Genomic DNA, 23,179 nt, shown 5'->3' with positions numbered 1-23,179 from the left:
TGTTTTTTTTGATAGTCCACATAAATAATAACAACGTGATTATCTGGAGAGAGAGAGGCTTTCAATAATGAAATGTAAAGAGATGGATGCAGATCACATAACACGGCGCTGAGCTGCCCGGCTCCTCCGGATCTATAGACTAAAGTCAATCGCCCGAGGCTCTGAGCGCACCGCGATTTTGAAATGGCGACGTAAAAAGCCACCATAGCGCTTCTGATTATCCAACTTCAGGCTGTTCAACTTGGGTCGGATCCGTCTCATGAAGCCACCGTAACGCTTCTGCAGCGTTTCTTCGTGCTCTTCGGGGCTGCCTTCCCCCGCGTCGTTATTCCTCCTGGACTTCGGGCCAAAGTGACGGAACGCCGCGCCGCGCAGCTTAACTTCGTTCAACGCCGCGTCCACCTCGTTTTCCGTGGCGCCGTCTTCTCCCTCCTCATACATGATCTCCGGACTCGGCTGCTCTTGATTTTTCAACACAGGGTTGTCAATCATCGGGAGGGCAACTGTGTTCATCAGATGAGCTTCAGTGAGTCCGTTATGAAGCAGCCGGGGCAGCGCGGGGCCGGCCTCTGGGCCGCTCCTCCCTGGAGCTCTCTGTGGGATGGAGCCCGTGGCGGCGGCTGCTGTCTGCAGGCTGTTGGTCGGCCGACCTGCCTTCCATTCTTTAGATTTCCACAGGGTTTCCTCGCACTCCAAAATGCAAGTCTGATAAAAAATTTGATACAAAAATAGATTAAACTTGAATCTTAATTAGGGGCATACCATGGCTCCTACATAGGCTAACAATACATGTATTTACTTAAGCTTTTGGCTGCGATCGGTGGCATATCATGAACAACAGACTATACTTTTTTTTTTTCTAACTGAACGAGTGGACCGGCTTTAATCCAACCATGATTAAGGAATCACAACGTCAAATGTATTTGATGATTTATGTGCAATATATCACGTATCATAGGCCTACCAGGTGACTGAAAGATGCGCCTGCGGTCTGACTAAAGCAGTTTTGACATCTCGGAGAAGTCTGGGTGTGAACGGACCACGGCAAACTCAGCACCAGAACGCACACGTACCACTCCATGTCCCCAAAGCCCTGCGAGGAAAAGTTGGGAGACAAAAGTCACCCTCCGAGTTGAAACTCATATTTAATGTATTACATATAAATGCCACATATAAAGTCTGAATGTTAATGCGAAATGGAAAGAACACGCGGATGCTTGTTTTCATTATGTCCCTCAAGCCTCGATGGTCATGAGAGAAAATACATTATCACCAGGACTGATTCATAATAACATGGAAAATAAACATACAGCTTAATTCAGAAAACGTAATGGGACGGGGATGAAATTTCCAAATCAAATATTAAAAATAAACAATTTACCTCAGTAGCGTGATCGAATGCGTAAAAGGCAGTTGGACTGGTGTGCGTGTAGCGCGCAGAGACCGCTCCAGTGTCCTCCTCACAGTAGTAATGCTCATGCGTGGATCCTGGAGCTTGTTTATAGTGATGGAGACGCTCCTGGCACCCAGATACGTCACACCTGCATATATTTCACCTGACCAATGCACAATGCGAAGCGAGGCGCGCAGAATCCCACCCCAACCCACGCCTGCATTATTGCGCCCACACCAATTGAGTCGTATAGACTCGGTAGCTGTAGCCTACTCGTTAGATCATTAACTGTTTGGTTTGGCGTAAATAATAATTGTAGCTGTGTGTTTTCCAATCGAGGTGACTAGGATACACACAGTGACTTGGTATCGACTATACATTAGGGGGGAAAGACACACTGAATAGCGTCTAAAGCGCTAACATAATTGGCCTCATTTCAATGCGTCACAGTTCCATACTTTTTTTTTTTAAAGCATTTTGGCAAATGCCCCATATTCCAAAACTGATGATGGGTCTTATAAATACTTACCGTGTTGACCACTAATCCACTAATGAGCGTTCAGCGTCAGCACAACGCTGACGCGGAACGCTAATTAGTACCAATGTAAAAATGGAACTCATTTGCATAAAGTCGCAATCATTTCCACTCTGCTCGTGGTGCAGGACGCGGAAGTCCCGCCACTCCTGGTCGCCAGCTCTGGCTGGAAACGGCTTTCCCGCTCTCGATAACCTTTGGTGTGACCGTAAGGTAAGACATAAGATAAGACGCAATGATGCATCACACACACTCCACTCGTCAGGTGCTCTGGAGGAGGCACCAGCGTTACCGTGGATGACAATCCTCGAGCCTCAAGTTCTTCACATGGTAGTTTAGCCTTTTCCCTACATAAGAGTTTTGTCACCTGTATGATATGATACATAGAATATTATTCCATGTAAATACATAGAATATTATTCCATGTATTACCATACAGGTGAGTTCAAACGTATGTTCAAAGTTATAAAAGCAGATCTGATGTTTGAGGTTGTTCAGCTGAGCACGACCGCCATGCTCTGAATTTTGGCGAATTAATAATTTTTTACAAACATTTGGAAACTGATGTTTTAGTAACGCCAATAGAGATGGTTAGGATGGTTTAATGACCGTAGTTATATTTATTCAAGTTTAGTCTACAGGGACACTGCAGACAGGAACCAGCTTGGGCTGCGAAGCATAAAGCCTTAACAACAGGATAAATACCGGAGTACAAGTGTTCCTCCTAGAAGTGTCTGTCTTTGTATGTCTAGATTCCCATGGCCATGCTTTCAAAAAACGTTTTCTAAGAGTGCCTTTCAGATAGAAGTCACACCCACACACAACACGTTATTCATTTTCTGTCCCTTCAGGATGAGATTCGCTACCTGGTGAACGTTCACTGGTTCCGTCTTAACGCGCGTCTACATCTCCCAGTTACCTAGAGACCTCTGCATATCTCAAAGGAATCTTACTACGCCCACATGTTGACTCACCAACAAACAAAACAAAAAAAACGCAGATATTAGAGGATGCTGATGCAATACTGTTTAACTACAGTATATTTAGAATTTCATCACTTCGTTTCGTTTCCCCTCACTCCAAACAGGGACAGGTTTGTCTGATCGACGGGCCGCCTTTCAGTGCGCTAAAGGGTGGATCCATGGCGTCACAAATGGTTGCATTTGTCAATAAAGACACTCACTGACACTGAACCGCCACAGCTCTCCCCATCGAGGGATTCTTTCCCTGTATATCAGTAGCCAAATGGGGCAAAGATCTTGATACAAGCTTCGTCGCTGCGGCCATAATGTTGTTATTTTCAGGAGGTTATGATAACAGTGATGGTTGTGTGGTCAGAAGTGACAGTGTGACATCACATTTGAACTTTGCACTCCAGGGGTTCCCTCTGCTCACACTAGTAGTGGACATCCCTTGACTTGTCCCGGGTGTTTGAGGAAGATAACAGATCCCCAATCTGCCTTTCAGAGGCACACCGGTACGTAATCAGAAGCTCACCTGCCTCCCTTCCCACCTCTCCTTTGTGTGGAAGCGCCGCAGTGTGATCGGCAGACGTCACGCCACACGTGTGAACGCGTTCTACATTATCTGTTTCCTTTTCGTCAGCAGCGGTTCTTTCTAATATCTCGATCACGTCGCGTCGTCGTTAAGCGGAAGCGGCAGTCTCAGCTGGACTGGACGTATAGTTCTGCGTCTCTCTTTTGGTAGCAGCAGAAGAAATGTGTGAAACCGGTTTGAAACAGGTGTGGACGTGCTTGCTGCTTGTGCTCAAGTGATCTCACTTAATCTGGTTGTAAAATATCAATCTATCTTACGTTCATGTTGGTGCATAAATAGAAACTTCATTACCTGGGAGAAGAGCCAGCAAAGGCTCAAGTTCATCAGACATGAGGTGGAGACAGACGTCTTGATGATACCGCTCTCGATTTAACAAATGAGTGCTATTGCTACGCAACAAAGAAGGAGACAAAGGATTCACGGAGATAAACTCTCAGGCTCTTCTCATTTCCGTCACCTTACTTCTGAGAGGCATTGGCCTTCAGGTTGTCACGGCAACGTGATGCGTAGCTAGATGAAAAAATACAAAAGGGTGTGAGAGAGAGAGAGAGAGAGAGAGAGAGAGAGAGAAAGAACACGATCTGAGAAGATGATGGTTAGTCAGACGCTGTAGTAGGCCTATGTGACCATGATACTGTAATATATGTGGCCCCAGAAGCACAATAGCTACAATACATATTTGATTTATTATTCTCTCTCACAGACACAGTCACGAATGCGAGCGCACACACACAGCGTGTTGATTACTACTCGGGGCCATTGTACACCCACCATGTCAAACAAGTATCCATGCAAACATACAGAATCATATTCTGTTTTAATGTTATTTCCTAACCGTAATGTTCAAGTATCAATTAAAGCATTTATTTGGCAACAATATCTTATTTCAATCCAGATCTCTTTTCTTTTGAAGGTCTTTAATCACAATATTTACTTTATTGACTTAAGTGTCAATATTTGGTGAGAAATATGGCATATAATCTTACATAAGGAACACCATTTTAGTATGGTGGATAGAGCAAGATTGGTCTAGGATGGACCAATTCTGAGCTGTCATTATAGAACTCAAACTAGGGTTCTCTTCTTAATTTGAACACAAAACAGTTCACTGCCTAGAAATGATCGCAGTACTAAACTAATGGCGCATTTCCACCGGCGGGTACGCTTCGGACCCAGCACGCCTCAGCCCAGCAGTGAGGGTGCGTTACGGCTCGCGTTTCCACTGCCACCAGTACCCTTATGGTAGGGTGGGGTTTAAGACAGTACCCTTATGGTGGGCGGGGTTTAAGACAGTACCCTTATGGTAGGGTGGGGTTTAAGACAGTACCCTTATGGTAGGGTGGGGTTTAAGACAGTACCCTTATGGTAGGGTGGGGTTTAAGCCGGACGGCAATAGCCGCTGCAGCTACGTAAGCATCCTGACCTCATAGCAGCCCGACACAGTGTAGCCCGCTAATAAATCCAAGGAAAAAGAAGAACGCGCACAATGAACAAAGAGCAACAATGGAGGACGTCCAAGAAGGACGGAAAACTTTTGCGCGACATTTTCTTCAATAAACAAAGCTTTCACCGTTGTCCAGAATTACCTCGCGTCGGGTACTGTGTTTGTCTGTTATTATCCCCCTGTCACACGGAAGGGACGATTCTGTCGACCAATCAACGGACGGCGTGTGTAGCTCAAACTTGCCAGGACCCTTTCAGGCGTCTCAGTACCCCAACGGAGGAGTACCGCGAGAGACGAGAACGGCTCAACACGGCTCACGCCCACTTTTGGCGGTGGAAACGCGACCCGCGCCGCACCTTTGCAGACTGAACCGACCCGCACCCTGCGGTGGAAATACACCATAATCAACTACATCTGGAACTTGTTTGTCCGATCATGTAACTGTTATGTTGTTTTTAATCCAGGAAAGGCCGCCGAGACAGGATCGCTTTTAACTCGCTTTATTTGGTAAAGGTTTTGGTCTATTGTCTATGAAACAAAAGGAGAGGAATGGTATATAACACGCGCGGACCGTCTCTAAGTTTTTCATCTACGATACGCAGCCCAAGAGATTCTGCCGTCTGATAGCGGAGTCCGAGTTTAAATAGGCAGGTAGGGGTGGGCGTGTTCTGTGGCTTTAAAAGCCCGCCCCCTTCATCTATGTATAATCAGCTTCTGCCCCCTCGTGGCTATGTGCAAGTGTTACAGCTCATATTATATGTACTCGGTACTGCTCCCTGTGGCTATGTGAGGATATTACTTCCTAGCTATTATATGTGCTCGGTGCTGCTCTCTGTGGCTATGGGAGGATATTACTTCCTAGCTATTATATGTGCTCGGTGCTGCTCCCTGTGGCTATGGGAGGATATTACTTCCTAGCTATTATATGTGCTCGGTGCTGCTCCCTGTGGCTATGGGAGGATATTATGGCTGAAATATTTTCACATAACACTACCAAGGACCAGCACTTGAATCCCGCCATCTTTTAATAAATGTTGTGATTGAGGGTGTTCCTTGGTACCTAGCCCGGCCTGGAACCAGTCAATCACCGTCAATCACCGTCTTGTAGGCGGGACGGGACAAACAATAAACGGAAATCGGTGAAACCATAGTGAGCGACAGAAAAAAAACAGTTCAAAGCAAGATATTAATATTGAGGAAAAGTCGCGCTTGGTTGTTTAACTGGAACCTCGCTTACATCTAAATACCTTTTTTGAAGCCAATAATGCCCAGGTTATACGTTGAATACACGGTTCTTTACTTAATGCTGTTCATGTACGTTGCTTAAACATATAATTTCCATATTGTCTCCAGAAGAAAAGTCCGCCTCAAAGTGTGTCTTGCCAGCATTGCTATTGGCACATTTGATTCACAATGTGCAAGCTGTGAAGGACCTGCTATCAGTCCTTAATGACACTCAACTGAGACAGCTGTACGTGTGTTCATGAGCGGTTCGTCTATAACAAGTCCATGACCAAAAATATGCTCGGATGAGCCAAAGAAATGGAGGGACTGAGGTTTGATATGCAAAGAGTTTAAAACACAAGGTTTGCATCCAGAAAGGACCTACATGATCAGAGGAACAACACGTAGGGTGAAAAACAGAGGGTGTTTGGGGCTGAATTTAAGACGGGGGGAGAGGGGAGAATAACATACATGTGCTTCATATGGGATTGAAATCACTGGATGCAGGCAACAATCAAACAACCCTACCTCAAAGGAAACTCTTTTCCTCCTTAACTCTTTTCCTGTCATTGATGCTATTCCTGCCAACCTGTATCATGACCCTCTCTTAAACACTCTCCCCCACCCAGGCCAGTAAGGAGAAGATCCTATTGTCTTGTCCTCCTATTCAATCAATTCTACAAGGTCGTACAGGAAATGCCAGCTCTCTAACCACTACGGAGAGGCTGAGGCTGAGAATGAAATTTTTCTGGACCACCAGGACTTTGTCGTAGTCGTCCACAGCCAGTCAACGTGGTCAGACGTTGTCACATCAAACCGAAGAGATGAACCGCTGCTTGCCTCTTCGAAATACAAAAGCATTCATAGAAAGAGACTCTGGTGGCATCTTACCCGCCAAACAGGCAACATGTTCATAAGGGCCACGGTGGACCTGCTGCCTCGGTTGAACATCGTCTCGCCAACTTCCTGTTGACGAACCTCACTCCATGGCAGACTAAACCTGCACGCCCATCAAGAACTACAAGTAAGAATATACTAAACCTTAATCGACATCATTCACATCATCACAGTGAAGTATAGCCGTGATAATAATAACGACATGTCCTGTCAAGTTCCAGAAGTACTCAAGTTACAAACCTTCCTCACCATTGTAATGGTGAACTCGTATTTAAAGCGGTGTCACAGTTTGACGCGTGGTTAATGATATGGTTGTTTACTTAAAGAGAACGCCTTAGCTTTATGACAGCGTGACACTGATTGGACCACATGCATGGACCACATGCATGTGCTCACCGCTAATATAAACACTCACACACTATATAAATAAATAAACGATAGCACAATAACATGTTGATTCAAGTGGCTTGTTGTTGTGACATTTAAACAAATACAGAATTATAACCAGGTAACGAATGTTGCTCAAGGCTGCTCAACCCATCTCTTATACTCCATGTAGGCCTGTTGGTTCTTCACTTCAAAAATCTAATCTAAGGATATATACTTTGTACAAAACAGTAAAAATAGCACTACTAACACAATGAGAAAACGACTGTGAATATTTAATATCTCAATGAAACAAGTGCAGGACTGAGTCTGGGAAGGTTCTATCTAGATGGATCTTTGTTTTGGTTGGACCTCTCATGACATAAACATAAGGGTCAGGAACCTATCAAAACAAAGAACACTGTACGCCGCTACATTTAATACGAGCAGGTTAAAGGGTGATATTATGCCACCGGGTGTTTGAACATCTGCATTTTCCTGTGTTTTAGTTACATCACAAGTGGGAGTGTCCACCTAGATGTATGATGGATACCAGATGAGCGACATTTGCTGAAGTGAACAGGGTAGGCTGTTAGACCGGTCGATCCAGCGTACACGCCATGGCAGGTGGACACGGCCACCTGCCATGGCGTGTTCAGATCCCCCAGATATGGGGAGAACATTTTCGTGAGGTCGGAAAGAGGTCGGCAACTGGGGCCAGATTGGTTGCCCACAGTGTTGAACAAGTTCATTTTTCTATGAACTTTGAACTGAACTTAACATATTTCTAAAGAACTTGAACTTGAACTAGTTCCGATTTTGTGACATTCTGAATTGATACTTAGGTCCAGATGACGTGTTTATTATATAGAGTTACTGCCTTAGTTGTGATGAATGAAACAGGTGTGCAAATAATATCCACGACAATTTTAGATGGTAGTGATGGGCAGCTGATAATGGAGTTCAGGATTCATTTTAAAAGATAAGCACAGAAATATTCACTCCCACAGTTTTTCCTCGGTTTCTAAAATAACTTAATGAACTGAACATGAACTGGTTCAAAACTGAATTGATGAACTATGAACATGAAATTGTTCATTTTCTTTTGTATGAACTGAACTTTGAACTTGTTCACGTGAAGTGTGAACTTGCACAACACTGACGAATTGTTTTCTAGTGACGCGCATGAACATGGCGGACTACAAGACAAAAGTATTGACCGGTGAATAAAGTTTTAAAATAATCAACCATCATCTGTCAAGGTGTTGCTCGTGTGCACGAATGACAAAAAATATATATATTTCTTGCGGCCTCCATGACCACAACAAACACAGAAGCTGTTCCACGCCCAACAGATGGTGGTGGTAATCCCGTTGGTGTGGTACACACACACACACACACACACACACACACACACACACACACACACACACACACACACACACACACACACACACACACACACACACACACACACACACACACACACACACAGCTGATGAAGGACTTCTAGATTCTGAACGCAGTGCACTTGAAAGGGCGCCGTCGGGAACGCGTGTAAGCGTGAGTGTGTCATCACTGACGGGATGTCTCGTTATTTCCAGGACTCACGAACGCCACACATAACACTGACACCTTGTGGCATTATCACACCTTAATTGATGATACGCAATATGTATTTTTGGGATTCTTTGGCATGATACATTTCTCTCCCACAAATGAGTGGCACCGGCGTGCCTCCAAACCTGTAAACCACAGTTGTCAATTAAAATTATTCAAATACGAAATACGATTATTGACACGTGCGTTGCGTAGCGTGACACAGAGAGACGAGAGAGACGCAGGGAAGCTCACCGCGCCCGGCCGCGGATGATATGAACACCAAGTCCAGAACAAGCCAGGAGGACCGCGCCGACCTTGACACGAAATCGCTGGCAGGAACATTCAGACACGACAAATAAGAGATTCTGCTCTTGTATCTTGCTCTTATAGTTTGATACTGTCCATTTTGGCACAAAATGTTCATATTTGATTTTTTAAATATAATACACTTATTTGTTCACGGCACTTAATAAGCACCATGTAAAAATGATATCAGTTGAATCATGACTACTTGTATAGTCTGTCCAACCACGGCTCCGACCCATATATTCTTGCTCAGGTTAAAAGGTGAAGCAGAACACTCCCGCAAATGGAAGAATCATTTACAATATAGACCTTTGATTGGCCCCCTTGGGGGGTAATATGTCCTCTGGATTCCACCCCATCACCTGGAGCAGTGGGCAGCTGCAGGGAAGCCCGGCAAGACCCACTGCTGGTCTACTGCCAGTGCCTTGATCAAGGGCACAGGCAGTAGGCTTAGGCCCAGTCCCATTCCTCTCCCCTTAACCAGAACACTTTGCTCTGAGTGCCCCTTAGCTGCAAGTCCGCTCCCGAGCTGGCTAGTGTTCAAGGGTTGATTTTAAGGGGAAAAACAGCACTCCCCCTTGCTCCCTTAAGTATTGGGACACCCTAACCCTTTGCAGGAACACACAAAATCTAGGGTTAGGGCTCAAATCTAGGGTTAGGGCTCAAATCTAGGGTTAGGGCTCAAATCTAGGGTTAGGGCTCAAATCGGGAGAATTGGGACAGGGCCTTAACCCAACATGTCTTCTGGTGTAGGAGGAAACATGAGCGGTCGGTGGAAAGCCACGTGACGACGAGGAGAACATTCACCTCTCATTCACATCTCGAGTCCAGACAGAAGGTCCAGGCTGAGTTTGAACCCGTAAGCTCTGGGAGGCCACCGTCATAGAATAGCCATCGCACCAGTGACGTATCAAAACACACATTTTGTATCCAAAGTGAAATTGTATTTTTTTGTTTTGATAAGGTGGCACAACAACGCAGTACAAAGTATTACATCCTCTTGTCATTTTGTTCCATTCATAAAAAGCATGAAACTCAAGCTGGGAATCCGTTGCTACCAATATGTGCATTAACGCGTACTGAGCGAGTCCTAAGTGAAACTACAAACACTACATACAGAGTATAAACATAATTTAAGACATGATTCATTCAGCTCTTTGGTTACGAGTCATTTGGTAACAAGAAGCAAATGTCATTTAAAAACAGGAAACAACTTGCAGCCGTGAAGAGCTTTCCCCCCCCCCCCCCCCCCCCAAAAAAAAAAAACTATTAGCATATACGCTCCAACAGCATCTGTGGGGGAAAAAAGGTAAAGTCACACTTTGATATGCATCGTGAACGAGGAACACAGCTCCACTGTGTCACAGGGCTCGCTGGGCGAGCCTGAGGAAGGAGGATCTCGGAGGATAAGAGAGTGAGGATAGAGTAAGAAGCCGAGTGTGAACCGTAGTAACTGCTGATCGGAGGCACCGCGCGGCGGCACAGAACGACGCCGCTGCGCGACGCACGACCAAAATTTGCTGGTATTCGGAAATTGCAGACGAAGAAGCCCTCTGCAGCATTCCACAGGTTCGAGAAACATTCTAAAATGACATCAGAGAGTAAAAAAAAAAAAAATCGCTAACAAGTTCCGATATTGGATGAATTGAGGCACTGAAAAACAAATATAAATTCGAAGCTTGGAAATATTTTAAAGTGAAGCATACCAAAAAAAAAAAAAAAGAGGAAAAAAAAAGCATCAATCCATTTTTTTTTTTTACAACGATGAAAAGTAAGAGCATTTTTTTTTTCATCTTCCTGAACATGGACAGCCCAAGAGGGGGATCCACTCCCCACACACACACACACACACACATTGTGTTTTATTACCTAGAGAGCGGAGGACTTTTGTTTTGACAGCGCGGTTTGAGAGTCCGACAGCGGTGAGCTCATCTCTTTCCCGACTTCATGTAGGAGGGGATGGCCCCACGGGCCGTCAGCCCCTCAAAGCGTTTGTACGTGTAGTTGATGAACACCCAGTCCTTGTTCTTCAGGTCCGTCTCCGTCTGGTTGGACACAACTGGAGCAGCTGGGAAAAGAAAGAAAGAGAGCAGAAGAATGATCCAGAGAGTCGAGTCTGGGGGGGGGGCGGGGGGGGGAAACACACAGCGATGCAAATGAAGCGATTCGGTGTAACATTATGTCCTCACTTGTCGGCTGGAGAATATCGGAATCGGGGAACTCGTCAAAGTTCGACGTGTCGTCGATACTTTTGATCTCGATGGGAATGGCTGCCGGTCGTTCTCTGAACAGAACAAACAGAAAATCATCAATGAACAGAAAATGTCACTTTGGACGCGGGCTCAGGTCTAAAGGAGCGAAAGGGCCCCACCTGATGTGGTCGTAGTCCACCCCCTCGAAGAAGGCGTTGCTCTTGATCTCGTCCACCGTGGTGGCTCCGATCCGGTGCTCCTCCTCACAGCAGAACCTGGAGGGGAGGGGGGGGGGGTCAACACGCAACAGGCGCCGCACCGCGTCAGCAACGCCGCCTCACGGCTCGGCTCACAGCTGAATTACAACGAAAGCCAAAGTCGAGGGACGACGTCGCTCCTCTAGAGACCCGCACTGTGGTGGAGCTAGCTCAGCCTCCCCGAGCCGGGCTGTGTACTCAGGTACGTTGGGGGGTCAGTAAGGCGATGCTGCCCCCTTGTGTACGTGAGTAACGGGTGGTAGGAATAGAACCGCAGGCCGCTCGGCAGAGACAGCGATGTCTTCGATGTCCCTTTGCAAGCATGCTGTACTGCAGGAGTGAATATGCAGCTGAAGTGAACCACCTGTTTCAGCTACATTACTTTTTTTTCATTAATTTATTTTTGCATTTTTTCTGCTTTATTATAGAGAGAGATAGTAGAGGAAAGTGTGTGAGAAGACAGAGGGGAGGACATGCAGCAAATGACCCCAGGCCGGATTCGATCCTGGGTCTCTGCGTTCAGGACTGTGCCTGGTACGGTACGCGCTTTAGCCCGATGCACCACCGGGGCGCCCCAAGCTACATTACATTTTATTATTATGTGTTTTGTGCTGACAGTTCTAAGAAGGAGGGTGTGGGCGTTATCCCCATGGGAACCACCCCAGCGCAGACACCTTTTCTTCTGTATAGCCAGTACGTGTCGTCGATTATGAATGTCCTCATGACTGATTGTTGTTGTGTGTGAGATGCGCTGCAGCTGCTACTGCGGCGTCATGCTGGACGTGTGTCCGAGGAGATTCACCCTCAGCCGTCCACACTAACGCCCCCCAGACCGAGCTCCACACAGACCGGCTCTGCATCGCGGTCTCGTAGGTATTTCGTGAGCCACAATGGATGGAGCTTTGTTACTAAGCCTTATTATTGTATGCACAATAACAAGGTATGTTTATACGTGACACTATAGGTTGTCCTACATGTTATTGTAGGCCCAGTTTAATATTTAACACCGTTTTATACAATATATGTAGTGGGGGGGGTCCCAGCTCTATCAGCTATGGGGTCCTTGGCCTAAAAATGTTGAAGACAGAGCAACAGATGATGTGATTTCGGTGGATTTCGGTGGCGGGTTCAGGCCGCGCCGTACCTCAGGATGAGCTCCTTCGCCTTCTCGGAGATCGGCACTTCTGGGGGAAAGATGAGCGTTTCCTGCCAGTTCATCACCTTCCTGTACGTCTCCTGGGGGGTCTCTGAGCAGAACGGGGGGTACCCTGGGAAATCACATCACGACGCTCAGAATCCACTGAATCAACAACGGGCTCCGGAAAGCTTTTAGGAATATATGGTCCTCATTTTATATAAAGCGCTTTACAGTGCTGACTGACATTCACCCGTTCATGCACTCATTCACACACCGATGGCGGAGTCGACCACGCAGGGCGACAGCCAGCGGGTCAGGAGCAGTCAGGGTGAGGGCGTCTCGCTCAGGGACACCTCCACACTCCGCTAGGAGGAGCCGGGGATCGAACCAGCGACCCTGCGGTTACCAGCCAACCTCTCCCATATATTCTTGAAATACATCAAGCCTCCAAAGACAGCAATGCTCACAGAAGATCTCCTGAAGCGTTTCATCCTCGTGTTTCCAGAGGGCAGAGACTCAGTTGACTGCGTTAAAGCTCGCCAAAACAGGCAGACTTGTGTTCATGTTGCTCTGATTGTAATGTTGTTCATATTGTGTTACTTTGCTGCTGCCATCGTCTCCATCCATCCATGTTATTTCTCAAAATCTTAATTAACGTTAACAATTAATTTCTCTGCTTTCCAGATCACCAACATCATGTTACACAGCTGTTTTGGTTAAAGCTCCTTTGTTTCGTGACTGTAAATGGTTGGTTTGTTGATTGGTTGATCGGTTCACCAGCTGAGACACTGGGAGACGGGGGAAGACCACCACTTGCTCAACTCTAATTTGCGTGTATGAAAGACGAGTTGGTGGGTTACCTATCAGCATCTCATACATGATGACGCCCAGGCTCCACCAGTCACACAGCTTGTTGTAGCCGTTCTGCATGAAGACCTCGGGGGCGATGTAGTCCGGGGTGCCCACCGTGGAGAAGGCCTGTTCAGGACGATCCACAAGAAGAGCGACGGGTTAACACGAGAAAACACATCGACCTTCTTCTTCTTCTTCTGAGGTTCAGGAACACTAAATGAACTCCATAGAAGCTGCGGTCACCATATTCTCCGTTACGTTTTGCTTTTGCACCAAACGCTGCAAGAATTGAAACCTCACCAGCTGTCTCCTGTTCCGCTTCCACGTCTCCGCTTTCCTCTTTGAGTTCATATTCTGAAACGCTGAAAAGAGCCACGGGAGAGAGAGAGTTCAAAGAGGTCCGCTCAAATAAATGCACTTCTTTCCATAAGCATAGAAACTGACAGCGTTGTGCAAGTTCACACTTCACATGAACCAGTTCAAAGTTCAGTTCATACAAAAGAAAATGAATTAGTTCACGTTCATAGTTCACCAATTCAGTTTTGAACTAGTTCATGTTCAGTTTTTTTAGAAACCGAAGAAAAACTGTTGGGAGTGAGTATTCTGTGCTTATCTTTTAAAATTAATCCTCTCCATTACCTGCTGCCCATCACTACAATCTCAGATTGTTGTGGACATTATTTGTACACCTGTTTCATTCATCACCAAACAAAACACGTCACCTGGACCTAAGCATCAATTCAGAACATCACAAAATCTGAACTAGTTCAAGTTCTTTAGTTAAAAATATGTTACGTTCAGTTCAAAGTTCAAAGTTCAAATGAACTTGTTCAATGAACTAGTTTCTTTTTGAACAAGTTCATGCACAACACTGGAAACTGGCTATAGAGACGAACACGTGACGGTCATGCTGCACGGGACGGGGTCACTGACTCTGCTTGCTGAGGTCGCTGGGCAGGCTGTGGTTCAGGTTCTTGTAGAACTCGGTGCGGTGGGCTCGCTTCAGACCCGTGCACAGGCCGAAATCGGACAGCTTCACGTGACCCTGGGGACCATGAATGGATGAATGAATGAATGAATGAATGAACAAGCTTTATCGTCAATGTAACAGGTACATGTACAAGTACACCTGAAATTTGGGAGAGCTAGAGGTGTGAGGTGCGTGACCACACTCCTGGGTCACGGCGAGAGGATCCCCGTTAAATACACTCTTTACATTATTACTCATCGTCATGCAGACACAAACGGTTCCTATTTGGTACTTGAGCCCGCGGCCGCGCGCCGCGCCCCGCCCCCCCCGCCCCGCCCCCCCCCCTCACCCTGGAGTCCAGCAGCAGGTTGTCCGGTTTGATGTCTCGGTGGATGAAGCTCAGCTGGTGAATGGAGTCGATGGCCAGCACCGTCTCCGCGATGTAGAACTGCGTGGCCTCCTCCGTCAGGGTGTCCTTCTTCATCAGCAGCGTCATCATGTCGCCTGTGAGGAGGCACGCGGCGGGCGTTGAGAACCAACCAATGGCCGCTAAGGTGGCTTACGCCTCTTACCCGCTGTACACTGTCCGTCGACGGATCTCATTGACTTTACATGGGGACGCTCCCGAAATGCATTGTGGGTTCTGTCCGTCAAATCGGCAATCGTGTTTTACCCCCATGCGTCGGACACGCCCACTCTCTTCCGTCGACGGACGTGTACAGTGGGTACGAGGCGTAAGGACCGTGAGGAGTCCAGTTCACAGACTGGCAGTTATGGGATATCACCAATGGAATCGTTATGCAAATGTGTATTTACTCTCATTTCATTTCTTAAGGGGGCGTTTTCCACGTTTTCCACAGACCAAAAAGCCTCTGGACGCAATTGGATGGACCTACGACCAATCAGAGGAATTGGAACCTGTGACACACCGGTGGCAGCCGTTTTGGTTGCTTACGAAAAATCCGCCCTCCTCTGTGAAGTCATCGTACTAAACCCGCCCCCATTTTAGATAATCTGTTTGTGATTGGTCCCGACCGATCGGCCAATCATGAAATCGATCTAAACGGGTGGGGAAGCCAAGATATGTATAAAACATGAGCTCGCAGATCCGTCTGGTTTCCAGGCTCATTGTTAACGGTTGTAAAGACCCAACAGCAGGAAGCCACACCTCCTGGTAGGAACTCCATGATGAGGTAAAGGTTCAACTTGTCCTGGAAGCTGTAGAACATTTTGACGACCCAAAGGCTGTCTGCTTCCACCAGGATGTCCCGCTCCGCCCGAATGTGGCCGATCTACAGACAACGTCAAGTCATACTCGTGATTCAAATCATGTCCACGCAAACAACATCTCATAAATACAGCGCACTGCACATAAACATACTGCAATTCAATTACCAGACCAGGCAAGTTCAGCCTCTTCAAATGTTCATAATAAATTAATAAACACCCAACCAAAATAAATACTTTTGTTTGGGTCAAATCCAGCACACGATTACATTCAACACTAGGATCCTTTCCAAAGTCCCCCAGGGTGCGGTGAACATATTAGTGTGACATGAAGGCTGTGTTTGAGCGAAGCGGAACACTCCGCACCCTGCAGTGGTGTGGCACGGCCGTTTCCACGGCAGCGGAAGAGATCCAGCTTTGATATTTCGGAAATCAGTGACCAGTACAAGGTAAAGGTGCTCTTTTCCATTGTGAAAGCTTTGTAAACGAATCGAGTTCTCTAGTGTAGGGTAGTGCCACTTTACGTACCTGTTCCTTTTCCAGCATATCAGCTTTCCGAAGAATCTTCATTGCATAAACATGTCCTGTGTCTTTCTTCTGCACCAGACGAACCTTGAAGCAGACACAGAGTCGTGTTAAACCAACAGACACACCATTAATACCAGGGTTCATTTTTTGGTGAGGAAACTATGATGAGAAATGTTCAGCAAGGTCGCTTCGCCCTGGCATGACTCAACAGCCATGAATGACTCAACGAGCCATGAATGACTCAATTGAATATGTCGGAATGGACTCTCGATGGCGTGACGCAACACGATGTCACGAAGCTGGGCCTCTGTGTGCAACATCCTGGTGAACTGTGGGGGTGCTCCAGACCACTTCCATTGGTTCCACACGCTCGTTAAACTGCGCACTCTGGTGCCCATTTCTTCAACTTGCCGTTGGGTGTAGAGCCCTGAATCGCCTCCTTCAGGGTATGAATCCCGGGCGCCACGGCCCGGTCAAAATCAGGGTTCTTGAGGGTTGGACGAAATACCCTATCTGGGCTGGCCTTGCTTGATTGGCTGAAGCCGGACGGGCCATTTGGTCGTCACGCTCGGAGCAGGCCCGAGACGGAATCAGACAAACGTCAAACGCTGCGGTCACGATGACAACGGACCGCTGCAGATGCAGCTTTAAGAAGCTGTATTAAAGAGGAACTTGTTGCGCACTCATTTTGGAATTGCTTCATAAACGTGGTCCGCAACATGAACTCAGTTTACACAAAAGAAAAGCCTGTTCAATGCATGGCAACGGAGAGTCAAAAGGCAAATAAGGGATCAACATTTAGGAATGTTTTTGATGGAGGGGAAGTGGGTTTGAAACCATAAAAGGAAAATGTGTGAATATTGCTATAACAGTCAGTCTGAAAAAAAGTAGCATTGCATTGAAGTCTATATATAGATCTGATAGTGTTGATAAGGAGCAGAAAACAGGAAAACTGTCGTTAAAGCAGTTTGTTTTTGTTATGGTCACTATAAACCTGGACTCTGTTTTTCCATCACTTTGGGTTTAAGTTCCTCCTGCGGACCACATATTTCTAATAGGTCTAATATTGAGCGCCTCAGCCACTGCAGTTGTGAAACGGTCTGCAACGTAACGCATGGGGAAATAGCGCCCGGTCAGCATTACGTCAACTCAAAGTGCTTTGAGTTGTTAGTGTCTGACAGCATTACGGAAAGCACCCTACCGAGAAAAACAATGTTAGCTTTGCCTTCATCGGGTCTGAACGTTATTGTGTCTGACCAAGTCTCGCTCTGAACACCTTGTGAGACTTCACTTTTGACCAGGAAGAGAAAAGTGGAAACGTGAGTGAGAGTCGGAGGTGATGAGCGCCGGCGAGAGTTTAGTGTGACGGAGAAACAGAAAGCGTAGTCAAGTGTTATCCGAAGGATTTGGGGTGAAGGAGGGTCCAGATCGGGATGACAAGAGGAACAATTCCTTCGACGTCGAGATATTAGAGCGAGACTTCTCCTCGAGACACAATAACAAAACGAAAAAAGTCTGAATCCCCTGAAGGGATTTTCCGACACTTATAACAACATGTGAGGCGGTCAGAGGGCAGAAGGAGCAGTCAGAGGACGTAGAGCGACAGGGCGCTGTTGAACCCGTTTCACCACTGCAATGACTGACGCACTTATTAGTCACTAAGGCCCCCGTCCCAATACCTCCCCTAACCCTAGATTTTTGCCCTAACCCTAGATTTTGCGCATTCTCGTGTAGGGGTAGGCTGTCCCATTACTGTAGGGAGCTAAGGGGGAGTGCTATTTTGCCCTTATAAATCAACCCTCAAAATGTAGTCCGATGCAAGCTTAAAACGGAGTGGAAGATTTACTGCTGAGGGCACCCCAAACCAAGTGGACGTATTAGACGCCTTATTAGACCCAAAATGATTGAAAAATAGAGTCCATGTTAACAAAGTGAACGGTTAACAAATGTCTTTGAGCCAAAACGATTGATCCTCCCTAGAAAACGTTGATTTATTTGATGAAGGATTATGTTATTGTACAGTCTGTGGTGACCAAAAGATGCATTAAAGAGAGAATCCCAGAGAATCTTAATCTTTTACCACGTGAAACGTGTCTTCCTAAGCAGCCCCCTACTAGGGATGTGAATAACTCAAATCTTTCATGGTCGAATAATCAGTGGGTGGTTATGAACGAATAATCGATTATTCGATGTGTGCCAACATTCACAAAGGCAGCCGTGGATCATCAGCAAGAAATCACTTAATATCTTAAACGCAAAAAAAAACTAACTTTAACAGTGATCAGTGTTTGTGTTGTATGCATATATATTAATATTTATGCTTGTGTATTGTGTATATTGTTTTTCTGTACATGATTAACTATTTAAGTGCTACAGAACCAACATTAATTCCGTCCGTTAATTCTTGTTTATTTGAATGGGGAAAAAATGTTAACGGTCCAAATGTTCAAAATCGACTTCCTTGACCCTCAGGAACGAATAATCGAATAATCGAATACTCTGACCCATCCCTACCCCCTACCTCTCCGAAAGCGCCCCGACCGATGACCTTCAGGGACTCAAAGTCCTCCAGGCCGAGCCGCGTGCGTTTCAGACGCAGGAACTCCGTCTCCTTCCTGGCGTGTTGGGATCTCCTGACCCGTTTCTGGTGAAGCGGAGGAAATCATATCAATAATACAGTATTTTTTTTCTGGAGGAAATTGAATTGTACTGTACTATGATGATGATGACGTGTGGGCACACGTCAAATAATAAATAAGGGTATCAAAAATTCTGGATCAGCTTTAAGAATTAAGGGATAAGGAGAATAGATTAAAGGATTTGCCTGGTTTTCCATTACCCTGTGTTAATGGTTGACAGTGTCCATGTCGAGGTGTAAATCAGCGATGATATTTGTTAAACTCCCAACCTCTCTCTGGGTACAACACAAGCCAGTGCATGAGAACTGTCTGTTGAGGTTGTTTTCTCCAGTAGTGCACTGGTGAACTGTCCTGGTTAGGTAGTTAACTCTCATAGTGCCCTCATAAGAACTGTCCTGGTTAGGTAGTTAACTCTCATAGTGCCCTCATAAGAACTGTCCTGGTTAGGTTGTTTTCTCCAAACAAACAAATCCACACGTTGAAGGGTCACAATGTGTAACATTTTAGCCAGCTCGTAGCTTAAACATACATATCTGACATATCTATCCCGACTGTTGAGATTTCATTCATGTTATCAATAATAACTCCTCCCATTACTGATATATTCTACAAACACGTAATTCTGGCCAGCCAGTACCTCTCAAAGGTACACATCGTATCAACATCGGCCAATCCCCTCCCACCCACACAGCCCAGCGACGCTGGCTCGTGACATATGCTGTTGCCTTGACAGTATTTTACATGTATTTTTGGATTTTATCTTGTTAGTTTACGATAGTGAGCCAGTACTGTGTGATAAGAATGCCCAAAATACACACTCACGTCTTCATCGGCCAAACCCTCTTGATCCATCACCTTTTCTAACTTCTGCTGTCTGAAAACAAGTCAAGAGGAAATGTTGTTACGTGATTGATTACTTGATAAACTGCAGCACATTATTTACATATGGCGGCAGCAGGTCGACAAGGAAACATAAAATGTAAAGTCAACAAAACTTACATTGGAATTTTGTGTTGATTCTGACCTGTGCTCTTGGCATTACGTTTTGCAAAGCAAGATAACATTTGAAACGTAATCCAAACACAACACCTTACCTCATCTCCCTCTCCTCGTGCTGTGCTATTAGGTTACTGTAGAAGTTCTCCAGGGTCACTTTGGCCATGGTCACTCTGTCTTTAGTGTGGTTACTCATGGAGGAGCAGGAGCTCTGGCCCGTCATCGCCATGGTACCTGGATGGAGACAACACACTTTCACTTTCAGTTTCTCAGCGGGCGGAGAAACTGACACTACTACACAGCCTCGTAGACTACAGCAGGGCTGTACGCAACTCTGGACTTTTCCAAGTCAACTCCCAAGTCACCAGTTCAAGAGCATGTTTCAACCATTTCAGGTAAAAAGAAATAAAGTCATCCCCTTTAACGTGCCGCTATGGTCACAGGGTCAAGGCAAGTTAAGGTAAGTTAAGGTGACAGGCGCACTTTATCCCACCATAACAACCATACTGTATATGAAAACAAGGTATTGCATATTAAATGGATGGGCTATTATCAACGGCACAATAATAAAGCAATCTAAAGCGGGGGCAAGGCCCGGTTCTTGACTTATGACTTTGTTGATTTACATTGTACATTGTGCTGCCTACAATCAAATGGACTGATTAGGCGTCGGGCTAAAAAACCCAGACAAACAATTCTGAATTGTGAACTCGCAACAAGATCAGGATGGTCTTCAGAAGCCAGAACACGAAACCAGCTCAGGAGTTACTCAGGGAGAGGTAACCGTAGCGCTGAAACGCTGCCGCTGACGGTAGCACCGAGCGACAGGGAGCAAGGACGCCAAACGCCGCCGTTACACCCGTTGTGCAGAGCCCTGGGTATGAATCAGATGCTGGCCTTTTCCTCACGGACGGTTTCCAGAAGCGGTACTGAAGTGAGGGAGGGGCGCGACCTGCACACCGCCGTGGGATGGGACAAAGCTACCACACCTAAAACCTAAAACAAACACCTGGGCTGGGGTCGAGATGGGCCAGCACCCCAGCCACCACCTCCAGCACTGCAGCCAGACAAGGCCGTCTCTTTCCCCCCCACACCTCTCTTTGATAAAGCCTGCGTCATGCCTGAAGGCTTTTAGATGTTCCGTGGCTTCTCGTAAAAAAACAGGTAGAAGACTCCCTATGCAGACTGTGCGTCTTCCTCCTGCACCCACCTCTCCTCTGCCCACCGTCTACTTTCCTCGCTCAGTTCCTTCTACCCTCTCCTCTCCTAGCTCCTCCTAGCTCGGTTCCTACCCTCTGCTCCTCTCTAGGCTCTCCCCCTCTCCTATCTCCCCTGCACTATGGGACGTCCTGTCTAATAAGGAGGTACTGAATGAGGCGAACTAAAACATTTACCTCAAATGACATCATTAAAAATGGCATATATATTTCTCCAAGAATAGAAATAAAATGGGAAGCAATGAGATAATCCATCTTGAATATGTACTATCTGCAATAATGCTACCAAAAACAGGAAACAAAAACCGAGTACACAGTATTTATGCGTGCTAAAAAGAATTAAACACGTAGCTCATAGCAATAAGTAGGTTGTTGCGTCATAATATTCATTGTAATAGTACTGCTTTCTGCGTTATAGCTGTTACGAAAGTATATTAGTAACAGAATACTTTTGTAATGCGTTACCTCCCACTTATTTCAATATGCTCCCTTACTCAAGCTGTTATGACGTGTAAACAGTTCAAAAAAAGTTGTTTTTCCAATTAATGAAAAAAAGAAAAAAAAATCCCTGACATTGACATGGACATGAACGTGGTTATACATATTTGTTTTGCAAATTGTGTTTTCCATTTTACTCGGTAAACTCAATTCATTTCCCTAGCATGCCTTTTGGTTTGTGTTTACTCCCACTTGGGTTGATTGACGCAAACAAGACTGCGGTTATCATGAGCTATCAGAAGAAGAGGCTTTGGCAATATCCCACTGTCGTCACCCCCCCACCCCCACCCCCCACTGAGCTGAAACCACGGCCGTTGTCGGACTTTGAAAGACATGTCGGCTGCCCTGAGTGAGCAGACAAACGTTCAAGCATGTGTCGCCAACAGGGACTGTAATGTTGTCTTGCCTTGAGCTAGGGTACAGCGCTAAGCAGTAAGCAGGCGACTTAACCCTCTCTCCCTGCTGAACCAAACTTAACACACACGCACACACGATTATTTTGTCCACTAAAGCGAGGGGTAAAGACGACTATAGGGATCGTGGGATGTCTCCATACGACCCCGCCTGAACCCGGAAAGTAGGTAGCAGGCTGACATTTGCATTCTACCTCCAGGCTCCCACCTGGATCACAACACGGAGCGCTGGGTCGCGCACCGTGTCCCGCACAGGGCTGTGGCGTTCGTCTCCCTAACGCACACCACAACAACCACAACTCGTTCCCAACACGTCTATACAACTATCATCTCGACATCAACCACAACAAACATGTACTGTGGGTGTCGTGGAGCCTCATCGCAGCACTTTGATCCAGCAGTCCCGGGGGTAGCTAGGCGCGTAGCAGAGCCTCTTTAGCGCAGAGGAGATCTCAGATAGGAGCAAACTAACAACTTTAAACCTTCGCGTCTGCTGGTGAAGAACACCGCGTAAACCCATCCCCTAACCCACGTTAGGGGATGTGTGTGTGTCGGGTCAACGCCGTGGGAAAAGGTGAGGTATAGCCAGCGCTAACTAACGTGAGTTAGTGGTAGTAGAGAGAGCCCAGCCAGCCAGCCAGCCAGCCCCAGATCAGATCATTGGTTCACTACATGTTGAAATGTTGTCATAAAGTCTGCGCTACACTTCGACAACTCGGACAAAGGTCCCGGTGCGTGTTACATGTAGTGCGGTGGTAGTTTTTTTGTGGTGGACTTACGGTCGAAGGATCGCTCGTGTCCGTCTCTACTTCCCTTACTTTGGTCCAACTGAGGATGAGGATGATGATGATGAGGAGGAGGAGGAGGGTGATGGTGATGAGGGCGATGACGCGCAGCAGTACGGAAGAGGAACGCTGCCAAAACATTT

General features: G+C 46.3%; 2 protein-coding genes across 2 annotated transcripts; both read right to left on the bottom strand.

The window, feature by feature from the left end:
- Positions 1-1,592, bottom strand: pdyn (prodynorphin). The gene is made up of 3 exons (XM_084474716.1): positions 1,382-1,592; positions 965-1,093; positions 1-705 (listed from the first exon to the last, which is right to left on the bottom strand). Exons 2-3 carry the CDS (start codon positions 1,079-1,081, stop codon positions 133-135), a joined length of 690 nt encoding a protein of 229 aa, XP_084330842.1. The 5' UTR covers positions 1,082-1,093; positions 1,382-1,592; the 3' UTR covers positions 1-132.
- An 8,973-nt stretch (positions 1,593-10,565) lies between these two features.
- LOC311354351 (serine/threonine-protein kinase 38) lies at positions 10,566-23,076 on the bottom strand. Its single transcript, XM_084474167.1, has 14 exons — positions 23,031-23,076; positions 20,222-20,357; positions 19,950-20,001; positions 19,010-19,132; positions 16,489-16,572; positions 15,902-16,025; positions 15,083-15,237; positions 14,697-14,808; positions 14,064-14,125; positions 13,772-13,889; positions 12,918-13,041; positions 11,696-11,791; positions 11,514-11,608; positions 10,566-11,392 (listed from the first exon to the last, which is right to left on the bottom strand). Exons 2-14 carry the CDS (start codon positions 20,350-20,352, stop codon positions 11,253-11,255), a joined length of 1,416 nt encoding a protein of 471 aa, XP_084330293.1. The 5' UTR covers positions 20,353-20,357; positions 23,031-23,076; the 3' UTR covers positions 10,566-11,252.
- Between the last annotated feature and the right edge of the window lie 103 nt (positions 23,077-23,179).

Source organism: Micromesistius poutassou (genome assembly GCF_964030765.1).
Source record: "Micromesistius poutassou genome assembly, chromosome: 10".
Classification (NCBI taxonomy): domain Eukaryota; kingdom Metazoa; phylum Chordata; class Actinopteri; order Gadiformes; family Gadidae; genus Micromesistius; species Micromesistius poutassou.
The sequence above is the reverse complement of the archived record's forward strand: the minus strand, read 5'-3'. Positions and strand labels throughout refer to the sequence as shown.